General features: G+C 41.6%; 1 protein-coding gene and 1 long non-coding RNA gene across 2 annotated transcripts in view; one reads left to right on the top strand and one right to left on the bottom strand.

Annotated features, from left to right (window-relative positions):
- The window catches only part of COL4A1 (collagen type IV alpha 1 chain), a 122,418-nt gene extending 104,936 nt beyond the window's left edge, over nt 1-17,482 (bottom strand). Inside the window, exon 1 of the mRNA XM_027888692.1 lies at nt 17,185-17,482. Within this exon, the coding sequence (XP_027744493.1) occupies nt 17,185-17,247 (63 nt within the window). The 5' untranslated portion in view covers nt 17,248-17,482. The remainder of the gene's footprint in view (nt 1-17,184) is intronic.
- Nucleotides 17,483-17,559: 77 nt separating this feature from the next.
- Nucleotides 17,560-18,145, top strand: LOC114059825. Its single transcript, XR_003571743.1, has 3 exons — nt 17,560-17,599; nt 17,858-17,961; nt 18,099-18,145. It is a non-coding gene; the product is annotated as an uncharacterized LOC114059825 (long non-coding RNA).
- Nucleotides 18,146-18,767: the final 622 nt, after the last annotated feature.

The raw sequence follows: 18,767 nt of genomic DNA, 5'->3' as shown, positions 1-18,767 counted from the left end.
TTTTTGCCCCACCAGTGGGTTCAGCAATACTTCACTGCTACCTGATATTACTGGGGCATGGAGCTGACAGTGGATGGGAGCTGTCCTATTCAACTCAGCATGGAAAATCGTCTACAAGCAAAAAAATAGCGCTTACAAAAGTAAAATCACATCCATCTCTCACTTTATAGTCATGTTTAAGTTTCATATTTCTTCTGAGCATCTCAAACACATTGCACTTTCAAGAGAAAATGAGAATAAAGCCAGATGATTTGACACTTCCTTTGCATTTCCATCTTGATTTCTGTATTTCAGCACTTGAATACAGAAAAATTTATTTTCATAATGATGTAAAAAATTATTTAGTATTTGCAAGTGTATTTAAGACAGGTAAACTTTTTAAGTGCCCACTAAAAAATACAAGCAGCTAAGAGAATGAAGTACAGAAGCGGTCTGCTGTATTACCTAAAATAGAAGGATATTATCTTTTCTAAATAAAAAACACAGAGGGGTGCCTAAAATTTTATTCTGGAACTCTACATTTATCTCACCCATTTTTCAACTGGTGGAGCATACATCAAGAATCCCCAAGAGACAAAGTACTACAGTATACAGATGTGCCTGTTTTGGAAGCAGTTGGATCACTTTTCCCTACGAGGTCAGGGTTTTCAGACCAAAAGAATAGCTCTACTGTTTGTTATCCAGCTGAGAACAGCCTGGATTCCCTGTGTTTTTCAATGCTATAAAATTAAATGTAAAGAATAAAATCATTCCCCCCTATTTTCAATTCACAATGGGGAAAGAGAAGAACAGGTAACATACTCTCCTATAATGACACTGAACTTTTTATAATTATTTACAACAACCTGAAGCTTATCATTTTTTGGCAAGCCTTTCCTCTATTAATTTACTTCATTTCCCCTTCTTTCACTGGAAAGGAATTTCACATTAAACCAGAAAAAAAAAATTAAAAAGTTAAAATTTCCATTTCCAAAATACTCTTTTTAATCACTAAAATAAATTTATATGGAGATTTTGGCTGTTTTTACCTCATAAAAACTGGTGGGCATCATAAGGTATGTAGGTTTAAAGCTAGTCTGTCAGATTACTTTTATTTTCCTCCTCTACCTTTACTTGTCCAAATAATTCTGTGAATATTTGCCTTTTCTTTTAGAAAAAAGACAAGATTTTTCTATTTTAGGGTCCTAAGCAGAAACCATTTAGAAGCTATACTTTTAAATATATTGCAACTAAGTTTGGAATTATTTTGTTCTCCCAAATTAAAATTTTGTTCTAACCAAATTAAAAGCTTCATATGGGAATCCCCGGTTAATCAGGTGCACTATCCTGAACTCTTCAACAAAATTCCCCTTGATCATTCACCTTTTTTCCCATTCTCATATTTAGCCTCTGTATTTAAAGTTTTTGTCTCTGTGGTTACTGCAGAAACACCTAGAAATGAGAGCAGCGAGGGCCAATACAGGAAAAAGCTTGGCAACCCAGAGTTACATGTCAGGTCATGGGGGCCATGTGCTGCCAACTTTTGGGACATGTGAACTCCTTTTATTCCAGAAGCTGGTGATACTGAGAAATTAATCTTCAATCTTCATCAAATTCATTTTTATTACACACTTTCAGGTTTTGTATAATCCCTATCACAAAATATCATACAATTTATTTATATCTTACTTTGAAGATCAGGAAATTTTGTTATACTTACTTCAGTTTTGGGAGAGGGAGACACGGGGAAACTAAAAATATGCCTTATAGCTGCCAAATCAGCCTGTGGCAAAACAAGGACTGGATTTCTGCTCCTACATGTGCAGTCAGCCACACTCATCTGCTGCTGGACTGGATACTGCCTGCAACATTTCCATCAGTCCACCAGATCAGATTCAAGCTGACCTTATCCTTGGAGAGGAAAGAGATAAGCAGTTGAATAGTATTATGGAGCTAGAGATCCATGCTATTTGCTCAAACAGGGTACCTAAGCAGCCAGCTGGAGATGCTCAGGGAGAAGAGTTCCTTCCGTGTACCAAATGGGAACGAGGAAAGGGAAAGAACAGTACCAAGTTGGTACTAGGCCAAGCTCCTTACAAACATGCTGGATCCATCCCTTAAGGCTGCAGTACCTGAACCTGTTTGCAATTCTGCTTGTAGCTGAGAGAGCAAGGGGATGTGCAATGGAAGGGGAACCAATGGAGAGGTAACGATTGCACTGGAAAATTAAGACAAGAAATGACAGCCCCAGAGCGGTTTGTGACATGTAGTGTATGTCCAGAGGTTTATTTCTGAAACACACACTCCTTTGGATACGATGCAGTGTCCATAGCTTCATATCTAAAAAGGTCTGATGGAACATGTCAGTGAACCAAACAAACTGGAAAATAAAACCTAAGACTGCACAGTGAGAAAGTTCATAATTTAACTTGAAAGAAGAGGGGAAAAAAACCCCACCATTTTTAACTTCTATTCTGCTTCAGTGGTATGTCGGTTTTATTGGCAAAGATATTCATTGGAACTGTTATTCTTCCTTTATCTGTTATCTATCTAGATCCATGGTCCTGACTTACATGTGAGAAGTCTACCCAGAGAGGGCAGGGGTTATCATACTTTTCCTGAAGAAACATAAAATAGAGTGAGAGGAGAGGAAAAAAAGAATATCTGCAACAGATAACTGCTCCTCAAAATGAGGTTTTATCTACACTACGCATAACGTATCTCCTAGTCTTAAAATGAGCGAGCAGTGCTAGATATGTTTGTATGAAATAAATTATAAAATACTTTTGAATATTACATGTAATTCTGATGGGGTTCTATTAGCACATACTTCGGTGAGTAGGCACCAATGGTATATGTCTAGAACAGAGATAAAAAATGCTGAAAAAGATAAAGTGTCAGTATCAGTAACTTGTAAACAAAAATGAAGATTTCAGAAACACGTATGTGCACAAGTACTTCACTCTAAAAAAAAATGGTGAAAAAATCTTACTCAAGAAACATAATATGCCAATACACAACAGTGTACTTAGCACAGGACTGAGAACAGTACAGATTGCAGGGTACAGGAATTGTGTTTGGCTGATACTGTAGGTTCCAAAAAGAAGTTGTTTATTCAACTATTTATAATTTTAGAAAGAATTCTGATAAATAAAGTGCAGTGGCAATTTTTTTCATTACTCTAGTAATTATTTTACTGCCTATTCTGAGACAAAAATACAGAATTCAAAATTCAAAAATACAGAAAAATTCAGAATTCAAAAATACAGAAAAATAAAATTCTTTTGGATTTGTCTCCAAGATTTTTCTTAACAGTATTTCTTGATAAGGCTTGGAAGGAGAAATAAAACAAAAAACCACCCAAGAGTCACCTTCTATTCCCATGCTCATTGCTGAATATTTTGGATTCCTCTTTTTCCAAAAAAACCCCCACACGTATTCCTGCATTTCACAGGCATTGTAATTGCTGTGATCTGCACCAACTGTGAGTGGCCCTTAAAAACAGAAACAATATACCTTCTGGGTACAGACAGAAAATTTTTTGGGTTTCAGTCACTCTTACATTCTTAGTCCAGCTTCCCTAAAAACACCTCTGGACTAAGAGACTAGCAGGAGATCCCACCCAAATCTCTTTTACACTGTTAAAAGTTACAACAAGGAGAAAAACAGGTACCAAGAAATACATCCACCATCTTTGAAGCTAGTTTGAAGTGTTTACTTAACAGTGGGAAATATTGGGCCAAACTCTATAAAAAGATTGCCTGATATCATTCTAGATCTCTCTTTGTTAATGTTTATTTAAAAAAAAATCTCTTTGATGACTCACACAAAAGTCTGTGGAGATACTTTTCCCTTGCTAATTTACCTTGATCACCACACCTAAGTAGTTTGTCACTTCTCAGCACATCCAGAAGCTTTTAATGGCATCCTGACTTTAAATAATAGCATATATTTTCATGTGTTACATTTTAATTGACTAAGTTTTTAGGAAATAGGTTAATCAATGAAACCAACATGGAAAAATAAAGAGATTAGAGACATGACATTGGACTTTTAGTCTAGGGAACAGGGCAAAGATGGTTAAGTGGGAGGAAAACATGCACAGAACATCTGACCAGCCTGGTTTTTTCCCTCAGTGATACTGTTAATATAAAATAACCCTCCAACAACCCAGCTAATGAAACTCATTTTTACTCTGCTGATTGAGACCATTTCCCCACATGTAATAATTCTCCAGTGACAGAAGTAATTTCTCATGCCATAAACAAATCATTGAATCACCCTAAGAGTAAAAAAAGACACATAGATCTTACTGACATTTTCTGGCTTTTCTGCAGCTTGTTCCCTCCCCTTTCTCATCGCCTGTAGGTTTTGAAGGGGATGTAGCTGCCATTGCTCTGGCTCCCTACTGCAGTCAGCCAGAGAATTCAGCTTCAGAGGCAGCTCCACACAGGGATGCAGCAACACTACCACTTCAGACTCTACTGGAGAACAAACCTCTCCAGTCCCAGCAAGACAGGCAAAGGGTGATGGATGTTTGCAGGACATCCTTGAGCTCATACAAAGCAGATGCAATCTGCCAAGTGTCTGATTTGGAATGCCAGCCAGCTGATATGTGTTCCTCTGCCTCTCCCCTAGGATGATGGGCAGCGGGCGCTGCTGCTGGTCCTCCTGGAGCTCATCCTTGCTGCTGGCCAGTCCAAGCATCAGCAGCTTCAAATGCTGACAGCCAGCAAAAGGCAAATGGTTTTGATTCACCTGGAAGGCTAAATGTGTAGGAGGCACCATCCAGGAAAGAGAAAGCCGACACGCCTTTTTCATATGTCACAGTAAAGCAGGTGCAAGGAACAGGTTGAAACACCATCTGTCCCACAGGGAGCACAGCACACACGGGATGGCACAGGGGGATGACTAAGTGTGGCCGTTGGTCTTACTCAGCTCATATACTTAGAAATCATTTCTTTGCCCAGCTACTGCTCCAGTACTATCACAGCATGCAAAGTGCCTTGACTCTTTTCCATTCCCACCTTTTGCACCTTCCCAAACTGAGGCAGGTAAATAAAGAAGCTGATGTCCTCTCCAAAAGCAGACACGGATTTACACTGAATTCCTGCAGCCAGTCAGATATTGAAGCATCAGCATCAAAATTCAGTCAAATTACGAATTCCTATCATTTATATCACTTGATATTGGGCTATCAGGTTAACTATTAGTACTGAGGGAAACGCACAGATCAGTGCCCACCACCAGCGACAACTGTGAGATGGTATGAAAGTACATCATAACTGTGCCTTTACCATGGTGTGCTTCAGATTTAAAAAAGTGTTTTCTTGGCAGTTTTCATCTAATACTATAAATCTAAACATAGGAATTCTTCACTTTACACTTTCTAACATGGTAAACAATAGTTACAAGAAACAGATAACTTCACATACAAACTTACAAATTCTGTTTTCACTGGTGGTGGTGTACAAAAGCTTTACATTTTACCTAACATTCTAGAAATTCATCTCATTCTAGAAATTCATCTCATTCTAGAAATTCATCCCATTCATCTCATCTTCATTCAATCTCATCTCATTCATCTCAACATTCTAGAAATTCATCTCACTGTCCTCAGCTGAAGAAAAACACATAAGAAACTGGCATTTTAAGTACATCACAACATTCAATTATTTCAGCAGTACTTCATCCAATAATACATGCAACTTCACAGAGAAATCATTCTTCATTTTCATGACTGATTTGATATGATTTATACATTTTCAGATTCAGAACTATGAAATAATTTTCTAAACAGCTGAACCACATTTACCAGAAATGTAGGGTTATTATCCTAAACAATACATGATATGACACAATCCCATGTGCAGCTTCCCACATCAATCAATTTCATAATTTCTCTTGGACAATACAGATATACACTGCACCATGTGCAAACCCATCCCATATAATTGCACATTACACACTGCAATCAGGGCATGCATCTGAGCAAGTCCAGGGTGGGAAACGTGGAACTTTTCACATTTTGGTCATGAAAAGTTCAGACTTTAATCTATGATGATGAATGGGGATTTACAAAAAACAAAGAGTTGCTTATGGGCCTCATGGTACAGGGTAACAGTCCAGCTAAAATAAATCTGAGCTCAACAAAAGATACTCAGTACACAGACTGTTTTGGCATTGCATTAAGTTCTGCATGCTGTTCTCTTTTGCAAGTTAAATTGATTCCATTTAATTATAGCCAAGAGGACACTATTTATTAAAATAAAGGATATTGATGTGTCAAATTGAACAAATATAAAAAGTCTTTTGCTGAAATAGAGTCTAGACTTACATGACTGTCAATGCACAGATATGGCTTATACTGTGTGAGTGACTAAAGTTGTGCACAGAATTGGTGATTTGCAAACTCTGGATGAGAACCATAATATGCCAGCTACATAGGGACCATGTAGATGCCATCTCAGGCCTTAACATAGGGTTAGTTAGTCTTGATAATATCCTACATGTGTTTTGCACAGTTGTACTTCCTGCAGACCTGGCAGCATCCAGGAGTAGTGTGACTAGAAGATCGAAGAGACCTTCTCTGACTTTCACACTGCCAAGTCCATTCCAGCACCAGCAGCTCCTGTGGTATCTGTGAGAAAGTGCTTTAGAATGCAAGGAAGGCATTTAGAACAAACACCTTTTAGTGGGTCTGTATTTTACCTTCACAAAGCCTGTGGTGATACAAAGGGGTATAAGGCAATCACTTCCCAGGCTCGTTCCTTAAAATTTTTTATTTGAAGACACTAAGAAGGAAACATGATTCTTATAATAATGTTACACAGAAGCATCCTGACAAAACAATCTTCTTTATTTTTTACCCATGAAGTTTTCTGGTTTTGCCCTGTCACCATTATCTTCCTTGGTCTCCATGATACTCTAGAAAAAAATCTTCTGCATCCTTAGCACCTTTGACTACTCTAAAACTCAATTAAATGGAAGCTGAAATTATTAGCAACTTTGAGGAAATTACTCTGCACCTGACAGGACAGAGAGCACTGAGCTAGAATCACTGCTAGGTCAGCAGTTGCCTGCCTGCACATCTCAGGGACTACCATTCAAAGCTCTTTTATACTCATGACACATCCAGTCATTTACGATCACAAGCTCTGTCCCAACCAAGCACATAATTCCTGGAAAATGCATCAGAAATCAGCATCCACTGTTTGTCTGACCAGTGTGAATCAGAGTACGTTTTCAAAGGCATGTCCCCAGCAAGATGGATCTATTTTTCTGCATGATTTGAGCTATTATTTTGGCATTCACAAGGACATGAGCCGAGACATTATTTGACCCAATGACTTTAGGCACTGGTGCAACATTTGCTGGATCACCACAGTCCATACTGGGAAGTAAGTTCTAAAATAGTAATAGAAAGTCACAGACAGTAGGATTACATTGCATAAGAACTAACAGCACCAGAAGCCATGTCCAAGTCTTCTCCCAGCTGGGATTTACCAGCAATGATCACAGGAACAATCCCTTCCAGGCTGAGGCTGCCAGCTGGAGGGTCCTTGCAACTGGTGGCAGGGGCCAGAGCCAGCTCCCATAGTTGTTGTCCAGCTAAGCATAACTGTAAGTGCAGGGCTCTAGCACTTAGTCCATTCCCGACTTTTTCTAATATCAGATTTTTACAATCTCTTTTAACCCCTGGCTTCTGGGATGCTTCTTGCCCTGGTTTCTTACCCTGGTTTCTACTCTGGCCCCTTGTGATGTAGCATGCAGCCTTGAATCCTCAGAATCACTGTGCCATTTGAAAAAAGAAGGAAGAGAACACAGACTTCCTAGGACAATGTTAAACTTTCTCCTTGCTTCTCACTTTCATTTATGCCGCTTGCCATTCCCTGCTTTTCTCTAAATATTTCCATGTTGATTCCAAAAACTGCAGCTGTTCTTAACAAAGATACAGCCCCAGTCAATACACTTCAGCTTAAAAAAAAAAAAAAAGAAAAAAAAAAAGATAGTTTCAATAAAAAAGTTATTCATATTTTTCTCAAGCAAAGCTGTTATATTACAAGCATTTACATAATTTTAGTCTTCCTTGCCTATTCTCACAAACTGTTAAAAAACATGTGTAATTACAGTTTAAAAATCTTTTGAGTTTTGGCCACAATTAGTGCTTTCACATGTATCTTGGTTTTATGGCAGCCAGGATTTATCCTTTTTTATTCTGCTAGCAGATAACTGACTTACCATTGCCATAAAAGGGACAGAGCTTCAAGTACAATACAAAAATTCCTGGAATGTTTGAATCTACCCTCACTTAGCTGATTTTTCTCTTAATACGTGCACTATGAATACAAACCATTAATGTAATAATTTTCTTCAAACTTTTGTTCTAATTCTTTACAGTCCCGTAAGTTCATACCAGCATAATTTTTCAGCCTTATTTGGGTTTCATTAAAACCTTAGGATTTATTTCAATGCTTTTAGATTAACAAATATTTCAACAGAAGTCTTCAGTAGACTAGAAAACAAGTTTTCTTCAACGACATAAACAACTGGACTAATGAGACCAAAAGACTTACAATGTCCAGTCAACACATAGCTATCCAGTGAAAATGGGCTAATTTATTTTATCCCTTAGCTACAATTGAAATATTTGTCACAACAAAGGAAAAAGAAAAAAAAAACCAACCAAACTTTCTTATTCTGATTTCTGGATACTAGACTAAGTAGCCCATAAATCATCTATTAAATAGAACCAGCTAATAAAACAATGTATTTTCCCCTAAGTTAGTAATTATATGTATGAAAGATGACATACTTCACTGTGAATTCCCAACATATAGAAAGAATCCTCATGTAAAAATGGCATTAACTATTTTGATGAATTGGAACAATTTCATCCACTAAATCATTTAGAAATGCTCTACCAGATTCATGCCCCAGTGTTAAGAAAACATCCTCATGTACAAAAGATGTATGAGATGGCACCATGACTAGAAGAAAGGTTGGGCACCTTGGTGAAACCTCATGTAGCCAGAGAGATTATAAATCCCACAGAGGTGAGACAAACACGGGCAGGGAAAATGTTGGACACTGGTGTTTAAAGGTGGTAGAGGAGACAAATGTTAGTTGCATCAAATAATTTTCCTCTAGCAAATGCTAGGGAACACTACCAGGCTTCTAGCACCTTTCAAGATAGTTCAACATCTAGACCTGATTTGTGGCTTTCATGTTATCTCAGTTCAGAGCTGAAGCACATCTCCTGCTCCCACTTTAACAGCTGGGCAGGGGTCTCCCTTGGGGTAACAGACATTACCTAAAAACCTATTTCTGCTTCCCAGTAGTAGCATTTGAAATGTTTTTGAAGGTATACATTGTTATCTACAGACAGGACAATGGATACTATGTACCATGGTTAATCTATAAAGACTACATCTATTTTGAATTCAAAAGAGTATTGTGACCTAACTCACTAGGTTTTTAATTAAAATATTCTAATTTTTTCTACCAATCTCAGCGTGTTAAATTAATTCTTGTATTTATTTTATAACTTTGATAATTTCTTCTGCTGGTTCCCTCTCAGCTATCTTAGAAACTTTCATATCAAAATGCTGTCTCTGGCACTGCTACTAGCAGATGAAAGCCACAAAAAGATGAAAGAAAATTAATTATTACTTTGCAATTTGTTTACTCCATGCACTTGACAGCACTTTGTATTTTGTCCTTCACATTGTTCTGTTGAAGAAGCACACCCTTCCTCAGACCCTGCAAGAGGCTGTCTGCCAGCAGCAGTAAAGGTGAAGGCAGCAGTAGCACACAGAGAGAAAAGGCAGTGGAAAGGAAGGGAACAGAGGATGTTTAGTAATTCTCTTGGATCCACCCAAAGAAACCATAAAGATCCACCCAAAGAAATTCCATAAAAGTAGCTGAATAACTTCGCTAAAAACACATTTTGTATGAATTAAGTTGGCACAATGATGAAAAATCTTCTGCCATTTATTTCAGAACATGTGTGGGAACAGTACCCTTTTGACATGAAGGTAATGAAAAAAAAAAAAAAAAGGAAACTCATTCTTTTCTAGCTCTTCTCTGGTTTCCCTAATTTAATTTTTGGACTTTTTTTTTTTTTTTAATGTGACTGTAAGGCAAGCCAAGCAAAAAAAAAAAAGGAGTTTTTTTTGCAAACTGTGAGGCTAGGCTGACTCATCTCCACCTGAGCAGATTCCCAAACTGCCAGCTCCCACAGCACCTGCTGCCTGCACCCATTCCTCAGCACCTTGCACCAGAATTGCACTGATGTCACTGAAACACCTCAGCACAGGTATAGAAGCAGGACTACAATTCTTATTGGAACCCATAAGTACAAGTTTTCAGATGCTTGATAACTTGGCAAATCAGAGGCGAAAAGGGGTATTTCCTACCACCACACAATCACCTAAGATAAGAAGAGCTAACATAACATTAAGGCTTACAGTGTTTTTTGCCCAGGTTGGAAAAACAATGGAAGCAGGTGGAATGTAGGAGGCTTCCTAAAAAATACATATTTGACATATTGAATCAATCAAAGTGGTAATAAGTGAACCTTGAGCTGAACAGAGTATAGCAGAAGTACAAGGGACTGGAAGTTGAAGTGCTTTTAAGTATATACACGAACATGTCAAAGATAAAGGAAGATTTAGGAGTCAGTTTTTTGATCCTTTTTCTGTTTATACATTTCAGAGAGTACAAACAGACCAGTTTTTTGCACGATCTTCTTACACTCTTTATGAAGAATACATTTGTCTTTTTCTTTACTGTAACTCACTTCAGATTATAATGGCATAATTGTATTAATTGACACATGACAATGTTTTAACTTGTTCTGTATTTTACTTTCACATTGTCCAAGACACTGCTATATAAAGACCCTTGGGGCTAATGCCACATACTTTTCTGATGTATTAAATCAATGAGAATAATTACAGACAGTCACAACCCAGAGAAGTCAAAAATTTATCTTCCCACAAGCATCATGAAATTGAAGCAGTATTTCATACCTTCAACTACTCAGTAAAGTCACAGGTTGCTCTTCCACTCGGGTCATTGTACATACCCAAATTATTTCCTCTGATCAAATCTTATAAGGTGTTAAGGGCCTTTGTGTTAGGAAAGTCAACGGAAATTCTGGGAAGGGCACACCATGTAACTTTTAAACACTGATGAAGTAAGTCAATTTATTCTCCTGTTGAGGTTGTTGAATCTTCCTTTGTTTAGTCTAGTTCTATAAAAAGAACAATATTCATAAGCCTATCCTAAAGATGGGGTTTAACATTTTAGAACAATCGCCTTAGTTGCCTGCAGGAGCCGTCCTACAGTCAAGGCAACTGACAGAATATACATCCAGCATAACCTCAGGCATCGTGTAACTTAAGGATATCCCAGGATTATATATGCCAAGCAGACAAGCTGCAATGAAACGCTGCAGTAGTCCTGCAGGCATTTGATACACACTCAGAAGCAAAAACTGTGCTACTTGGGGTGATGGCCCATGAATGCACTTGCTTGTGCTGACACTTAACAGCTGGCTCCAGGAATACAGTTCATGGAGATGAGTCAGGACTGACTGCTCAGGGACTGTGTTCACCAACACAGATAGCAGAAGACAGATATGTGTTTCCAAAACGGCCTGTCCTTCTCTCCTGCCTCCAGCACCCTGTGCCATGATGCTGTAGAAAAGGTGGCCAGAGAAAGAGAGGGAGCTTTCAGGAAGGACAGCAGGAATAAAGACACTCCACTAGGAGCAAGGAGTCACCAGGTCTCACCTCTCATCCCCAGAAGCACCCATGCATTTTGCTGTGTATATATATTGAGTAAATGACTCCCCACTGCTGGGGGTGGAGAGGTGAACCCATGACCGCCACTTCCCCAGTAAGCACTCCTCACCACAGGCTGGAAGGCCACACTCCTGCCCAAGCTCTCATGACTCTCTCTGGTGCACCCTCAGCCACCGCAGATCTCATACCCTTTACTGACATGCTCTAACAGAATGTTGCCCTTACTGTTGCTCCAACATGAGGAAAGGGGAATGCTGCACTTCTCTTCTTCACCAAACCTATTTCCCATTTTTCTCTGAAGCCTTCTAGCCTGAGAGGTGCTTGACTTACTGGAAATCATTTGGTTCTCCCCTTCAGGCCATATTTATGGAATTGAAATGACCAAATCTCCCTCCTGAAATAAGACTTGCTGGGGTTGTTAAACATGCTCTTGGTATTGACAAATCCTTGAGGACATTCAGAGACAAGGATGTCAAATGGCCTGAGGGTACAGGTGTCTCAGCACCAAAGACAGTGGCAGCCCTAGACATGAATAGCTGCAGAAGGCAGTTGCCCAACTCTGCCTTACTTCACTTGGGTGTGTTTTTACTAATGAAGTGTTGCCAGTTATTTGGACTCATTCTTATTACTTCTCTTCAGCCACACACTAAAAGCCCAGGTCATTCTTTTTATCTGCTCTTGGTTATGTGCCTTCTACATCTTCATCTCAGTAAATCATGTTTTTAATGAAAAGAGAGTAGAAAATTATTCAGATTAGTTGAAAACGATTATATTATTTCTGCTTTTGGCCTAGAATGGCATGCATTATATTGCATCCCCATATATGATGTAAAAACAGGAGAGGTGACACAAGGAAGGCATGAGTACAATATAACGGAGTGGCCTCTGCCTGGCCATGTACAGGGCACTGCTCCCCAGACAGGGCTTATCCAGGGATAGAAACCTCCTGGCCTCCCACCAGTGTAGCTGCCACCACATAATCAGCTCAAATAGCACTGGTGGAATCAGCATTGCCCTTGTGGAAAAAATTATGCATGCTTTTATCACTGTTATGAAGTACCTCTCCCTATTAGCTCAACAGAGCTTGTTCTCAGCTCTGTCCCAGTATCCATTTTGGCAAGACTAAAAGTAGAAAGGGAGATGGACTGGGAACTTGGAGAGAATGCTAAGCCCACTGCTGAGCAGTGGTGGCCAAGACATCTTCATTCCACTAGTGTTATACGGCACCAGCTCACTTGTGTGGAAGCAACACAAGCGCAGCTGGAAGATCTTGCTCCACTGCAGAAAGCACAGGGGCTGCTGCTGCAGCAGCATCGACAAGGTACCGAAACATGAAACCAGGATTTCCATGGCATTGTCATCTCTCAACCAAGCAGTACTAATGTTAGGAAACAGACTTTCTCCAAAGGAAATAGCAGGCTGAAGAGTGTCAGAAATGAGAGCCCCTGCAGAGATCCATCAAAACAAGCTTCTCCTGTAACTGTCTCGTGGGAGCAGTCTCTCAGCCTGACCTGGAAACATCTTAATCTACTGCCCTGTCTTCCACTCTGCCCTCATTATAATTTGAAAACAAATCTCCCGAGAAGAATGTAGAACAGTACAAAAGCCCAGACTAGTTATAATTAATATTTTAATTATAATTGGTCAACATAAAAAAATTACTAAACTTCCAGTGTCACATCTGGATACATTTTATAGTGTCCCATTAAAACCAACAGGAGCTACAACAGAGCAGCTCCCTCTTTCTGTACTGAGGCACATGATCCTGACAGCAGCTTGCTCAAGGCTGGCTTTGCTATGTCAAATGCCTCTGTGAGAGCAGTCCTTCCAAATCTCCTTGTATATATTTCATCACAGATATGTCAGAGATTAAAACAATTTTTCACTCTGTCAGCTTTGACAGACTGCAGAATCACCACCGACAACAGTGCATGAGCTGCTTCTGCTACGTTTTTTTGCGTTCACAGGCACAGTCTCAAGTCTCAGTTAGTTACCCTTCCCAACCGTGATGCACATATGAAGAAACATTTACTATGAGGGTGACTCAGCACAGGCACACAGAGGAATTGAGCAGTCTCCATCCTTGGAGATATTGAAAACTCAGTGGCACAAAGCCCTGAGCATCCTGCTGTAGCTGGCCCTGCTCTGAGCAGAGAGTCGGACTTCATGATCTCCAAGGTACCCATCAGACTCAGCAATTTTGTGATGAAGGCCACAGGGAAATTTAGAAGACTGTGGCTGCACAAAAGCCATTAAAAAAAGGTCTAGTTAATATAAGCTATTTTAGGGAAGGAAGGAAGGAAGGAAGAAACCAGCATCATTTTTTTTTTCTGCAGAAAAGTGGTTGCTCCATTCAGCCTATTGCAAAGAGTACTGCATACAACCTTGCCTATCACATAGTCCTCTGCTAAAACAACTACTCTTTAAATGTAAACAGTGGGAACACGTTCATCTGAGGACAATGTGAGCACTGAGTCAGCTCTGCCAGCTCTCCAAAAGCAGAAGAGGTCCTGCCCAGGTGTACAGTGCTTCACACCACCCAGCCGCAATCAGGCAGAGGGATCAGCCCTGCTCAAGAATCTCCAAAGATAAGCCCCTTGACCACCACCCACCTGTGGTATGGTGCAGGCCAACAGCAGTCTCCATCACCTTTTGAGTGGTTGCTAGTGACTGGCAACAACGTGGAGTTGGGGAAAATGCTAGAACTGAATTGACTGAAAAGCCACCCATGAACAGCTGAAAGTTTACCTAAGGCAACAAAATTGCAAGGAGGTCAACTTCCACAGCATACTTGTGTTTCCTGGTGGCACTGCCGAGGAACTATAAATCCACAGTCAGCTTAACATATAAAGAACATTCAACTATGGGAATAGCTTCATAATATAATTAACAGCTCTAGGTTACATTTTAAGGAAACTTGATTTTAACAAAACAATTTGTCCAGCATATACAGGACACTTCTAGAACAGAGCCTCATCAGAGTTGCTCCAGAAGACTTGAAATTGTACAACTGATATTAAAGTTTGTATCTTCTTTTATTAAGCACCTCTTACCTACCTATTGTTTTCTGTCTTGGATTAACAGTCATGGTTTACCCAATGACTTGACTTTACAGCACAAGAGGGGAACGTTTCTCACAAATAGGTATTTATACCTCTAGAAGTACCAAATTCAGAACCCAAACATGAATCACTTACTTCAAAATATCCTAATTAATTAAAATTAATTAAAACCTGAAAGGAATACAGTTTAATCAGCTTAATGCCAAGTGATGACAGGTAAATCGCCTAAGAGGTTCACCACTGAGTGATTTACTGCAACAACAGTAAGCTTGATATTGTCAGCCTAGGAACAACAGATAAGACATCAAAAGTTCAGTGTATCACTTACTTCAGATGATTCAAGGCATACATATTAACCCCATGGCCACAAAGAGGTAAAAAAACTCATCATAGAACTTAAATTTCATCTGAAACTGCAGAAAAGTTTAAAATAACCTGTGAGAGACTGAAATGTTCATGGTTAATGGCTCACAGAATCGACCATTTGCAAAAACAGGAGGGTGCTTTGGTGATGGTGCGCCATGTAACCATCCAGATGCAGGTGGCACACCCACCACCAGAGCTACAAGTTGGGTTATGAGCCAGGTAAAGGAAGAGGCAAATAAGAAGCAGATCCTGTGAGGTGGGATAATGCTTTTCATCATGCCAAGGTCCTCCCTTACACAACTGGCTTAGATGTGAAAACTCCCTTCTGGAATTACTGGGACATTCATGTGTAGGCCTGAAGGTATTCATCCTTTTTAATAGGGCATAACTGGCTCAACTACAATGAACTGAGAGACAGCAGCCATGTCTTAGAAGGTGTAATAAACCATCAAAGACCCCCAAAGTGCCCACAGACTCATTTCTCGGGTCTTCCACCATAGGACTGCGTACGATCTACAGTGTTGTATCAGACAGTACACCCCCACTAGAGCAGGAGGTGGGTGTACCTGGGCATTTCCATGTAAACCTGAACATATTGAACCCACTGAACTCTGTGTTTTCTCAGCTTTCTCCACATCTGAACGATCAAGGCTGCAACCATCACTCCAACCAACGGACATCAAAATTGCAACATTCAAGTCTCACTGCTGGGTCCACAGGTGGTGATATCTTTCCTCTCCACTATCTACTCTTATCCTTTCTCCCTCTCTCTTTATTTCTTATCTTTATATATTTTGTTAAGTGATATCTTTATACTTTTATATTGTTATATTACTATAGATAATAATAACCACATAACCAAAATGGCTACATATCTCCTTTCCATTGCAACCAAATTGATCTGAAATAAGTCTGCCACATATATATTATCAGTGGTCATTTAGTGTCATTTCCCTCTAATCTGCCCCAAAAGACCTATTATTAACAAGAACCTCAGTTACCTTGCCTTCAGGGGCAGGGTGCAACATAACCATTAAAATTATTAAAATGTTAATACAAGATCTTCTATTTATAGCAGGAAGCATGACAAAAATCCATATGCCTATGCCTAATACCAAGTTTTCTGCACCCCTGAATTTCACTAATATAGTATCAACCTAACCATATGCAAGAAAACAAGGAGACAGAAAAAGATGACCTATTTCAAATTATTATGTCAACTGCCCTTTACCTAGAGGTACAGAAGAAACTGCCAAAATACTTTAGGAGCGCCAGGAAAGAGAGTCCTTAAAATTTAAGGACAGCAAATAGCTATTATCTCAGTGATAAAATTAGCTCCCTTAGCAAAACTTTCAGACTACTTGCATGCTTTCGATTTTACAAGTCTGTGCCACAATCTGGCTCCATCGGGAAAGGTGCCAAAATTCAGCTTTAACTATTAACATTAGGATCCTTCCTGGTCTCCAGCCTGTTGCCCGTCGCGGGGGTCAAAGACAGCGCGCACGGCACTTTTAATCCAAGCAACCAACACTGCTCTGTTATATTTTTTTTTCATTTGTTTGTTTGTGCTTTTTTGTTTGGTGTTTGTTGTTTTGTGTTTTTTTTACCGCGGAAACACAACTCGCTACTTTTAAGTCCCGTGTGGGTGCGTGCTTTATACTCCGTCCCCAGCCAGCGGCGCTCTGTGCCGAGCCGTGGGAGAGGGAGAGCGCGGCGGGCCCGTCCCAGCCCGGACCCCGCCGGCAGCCCCTGGCGGTGCCGCCCGTTCCGCTCCGCGCCGCGCCCGCGGAGGTGCGGCGGTGGGGCAGCCGGGCATCCCCGTACAGCCCACCTGGCTGCCCCACCTTTCCGAGGGCGAGGGCCCCGCGCCGCCGCCCCGTCCCGACCCTTCCCCGCACCTCCCCGTGAGAGGGTCCCGCGTGGGCACCCGGTGTCGCAGCCCGAGGGAGTCTCCCCCGCGTACTCACCGCGGCGGACACGGCGCTGAGCTCGGCGCTCAGCAGCAGCCCGAAGCCCAGCCAGAGCCGCATGCTGCCGCGCACCGCTCCGCGCCGTCGATCCCTGGGCGGCGGGGCGCCGGCAGCTCACAGTGGGGCTCCGCGGGGCCGGCCCCACATGCGCGCCTCTCCCCTCCGTCGCGGCCGCGCAGCCTGCAATGCCTCGGGGGCGAAGGACTCGCCGTACACGATGGGCGGTGGCAGCCCCCTCTCCTCCCCCGGGCGGGGACCTCGCCCGCTCCTGTTCCCCGCTGTCCGCAGTTCCTCCTCCTCCTCCTCCCCTCCGCGGGTGGCTGGCGAGCCGGGGGGGCGCGGGCGGAGGGGGGAGGCGCCGCTCGCTCGGCGCACACGGCCGCGGCCGCCGGGAGGGCTCGGCAGCGCAGCGGTGCGGAGCGGGCGCGGGGCCGGGCGGCGGGAGGGGCGGGGAAGGGCCGGGGGTGCTGCCTCTGGCCGGCCCGTTGGGGTCCGCGCCCCCGGGGGGGGCTGCGGGGAGCGGCGCGACACCCCGGTCTCCCCCCGATCGGAGCTCCCTGGCCCGGCCCGGGCGGAGGGGCCGCTCCCTGCCCTGGCAGCGGCGGCGCGGAGCCCGGAGACCTCCGGCGGGGGGAGCGGTGTTACGAGCGGGTCCTTCTCTGCCTTGTAGGGGCGACCGTCCGGCGGGAGGGAGCCCTGAGCCGAGCCCCCGGCAAGGGAAGGAACGAAAATGGACATCTCGCAGCTTCCCAGTGCACGTATTTTCCTTTGTCAGTAAGTAATTCCGCTCGGCAGGCTTTTGGAAATAACTTTTTTAAAGTCGTATTGTCACCTTTAACTGTAGAGCGTTATCACTTGCTTGTTTTGTGCTGGCTTAAAACAATGTTGTCCTTATTCACCTTTCCCTGCAGGGATATGGGACTTCTGCTGATCCTTATGGAAGTCGTACTTTCAGCCGTCAAAGTGGATGCCGTAAGTAAAATGTCTTATGACTTTTACTGAGAAGAGAGAAAGATAAAGCAGTTTCCTTGGTACCAGAAAGTGAGGAACTGCATTTTCCTTTGCCAGATGGCTTATCTATCATTCTATTAAAAGAAACAACTAACAAATAATCTCTGCAAGCCTTACAGATTGCTGCCTTTAACAAAATGATGTTTAACAGAGAAGCATAAGGCTTCAAGTATCAGGTTGTTTAAAGTATTCAGTTGTTAGTTTTGCTCAGACTGGGTAATTTGTTAAATCAATAATGAAACAAATGCAGCAACTTCTTCATTTTTTAAGAAAAGCACCAAAAATGCAGTGCAGTAGATACCAAAGAGTACTTTGGAAAAGTTCACCTGCGGAAGAGAAGCCTCCAGTTAAGTACAGACCTCATCTGAGGACTGTGAAGCTTATTTTTACAAATCAGAGGCATGTTTATAAATAAACTGTTGTCTAAATAAAATGGTTAAAATGACAAATGGGTGTTAAGTGCTATATAGGTGGTTGTAGCTATCCACCTGAAGTGTTGATGTAAGCAGAAGTTATTAAACGCTTGCATCATTGTCACGTGGATGTGAAAGAAGTGAGAGAGAACGGAT

This window comes from Empidonax traillii, unplaced genomic scaffold, assembly GCF_003031625.1.
Source record: "Empidonax traillii isolate 1590-97213 ecotype Southwest subspecies unplaced genomic scaffold, ASM303162v1 scaffold244:size1524873, whole genome shotgun sequence".
In the NCBI taxonomy this organism is placed as follows: domain Eukaryota; kingdom Metazoa; phylum Chordata; class Aves; order Passeriformes; family Tyrannidae; genus Empidonax; species Empidonax traillii.
The sequence above is the reverse complement of the archived record's forward strand: the minus strand, read 5'-3'. Positions and strand labels throughout refer to the sequence as shown.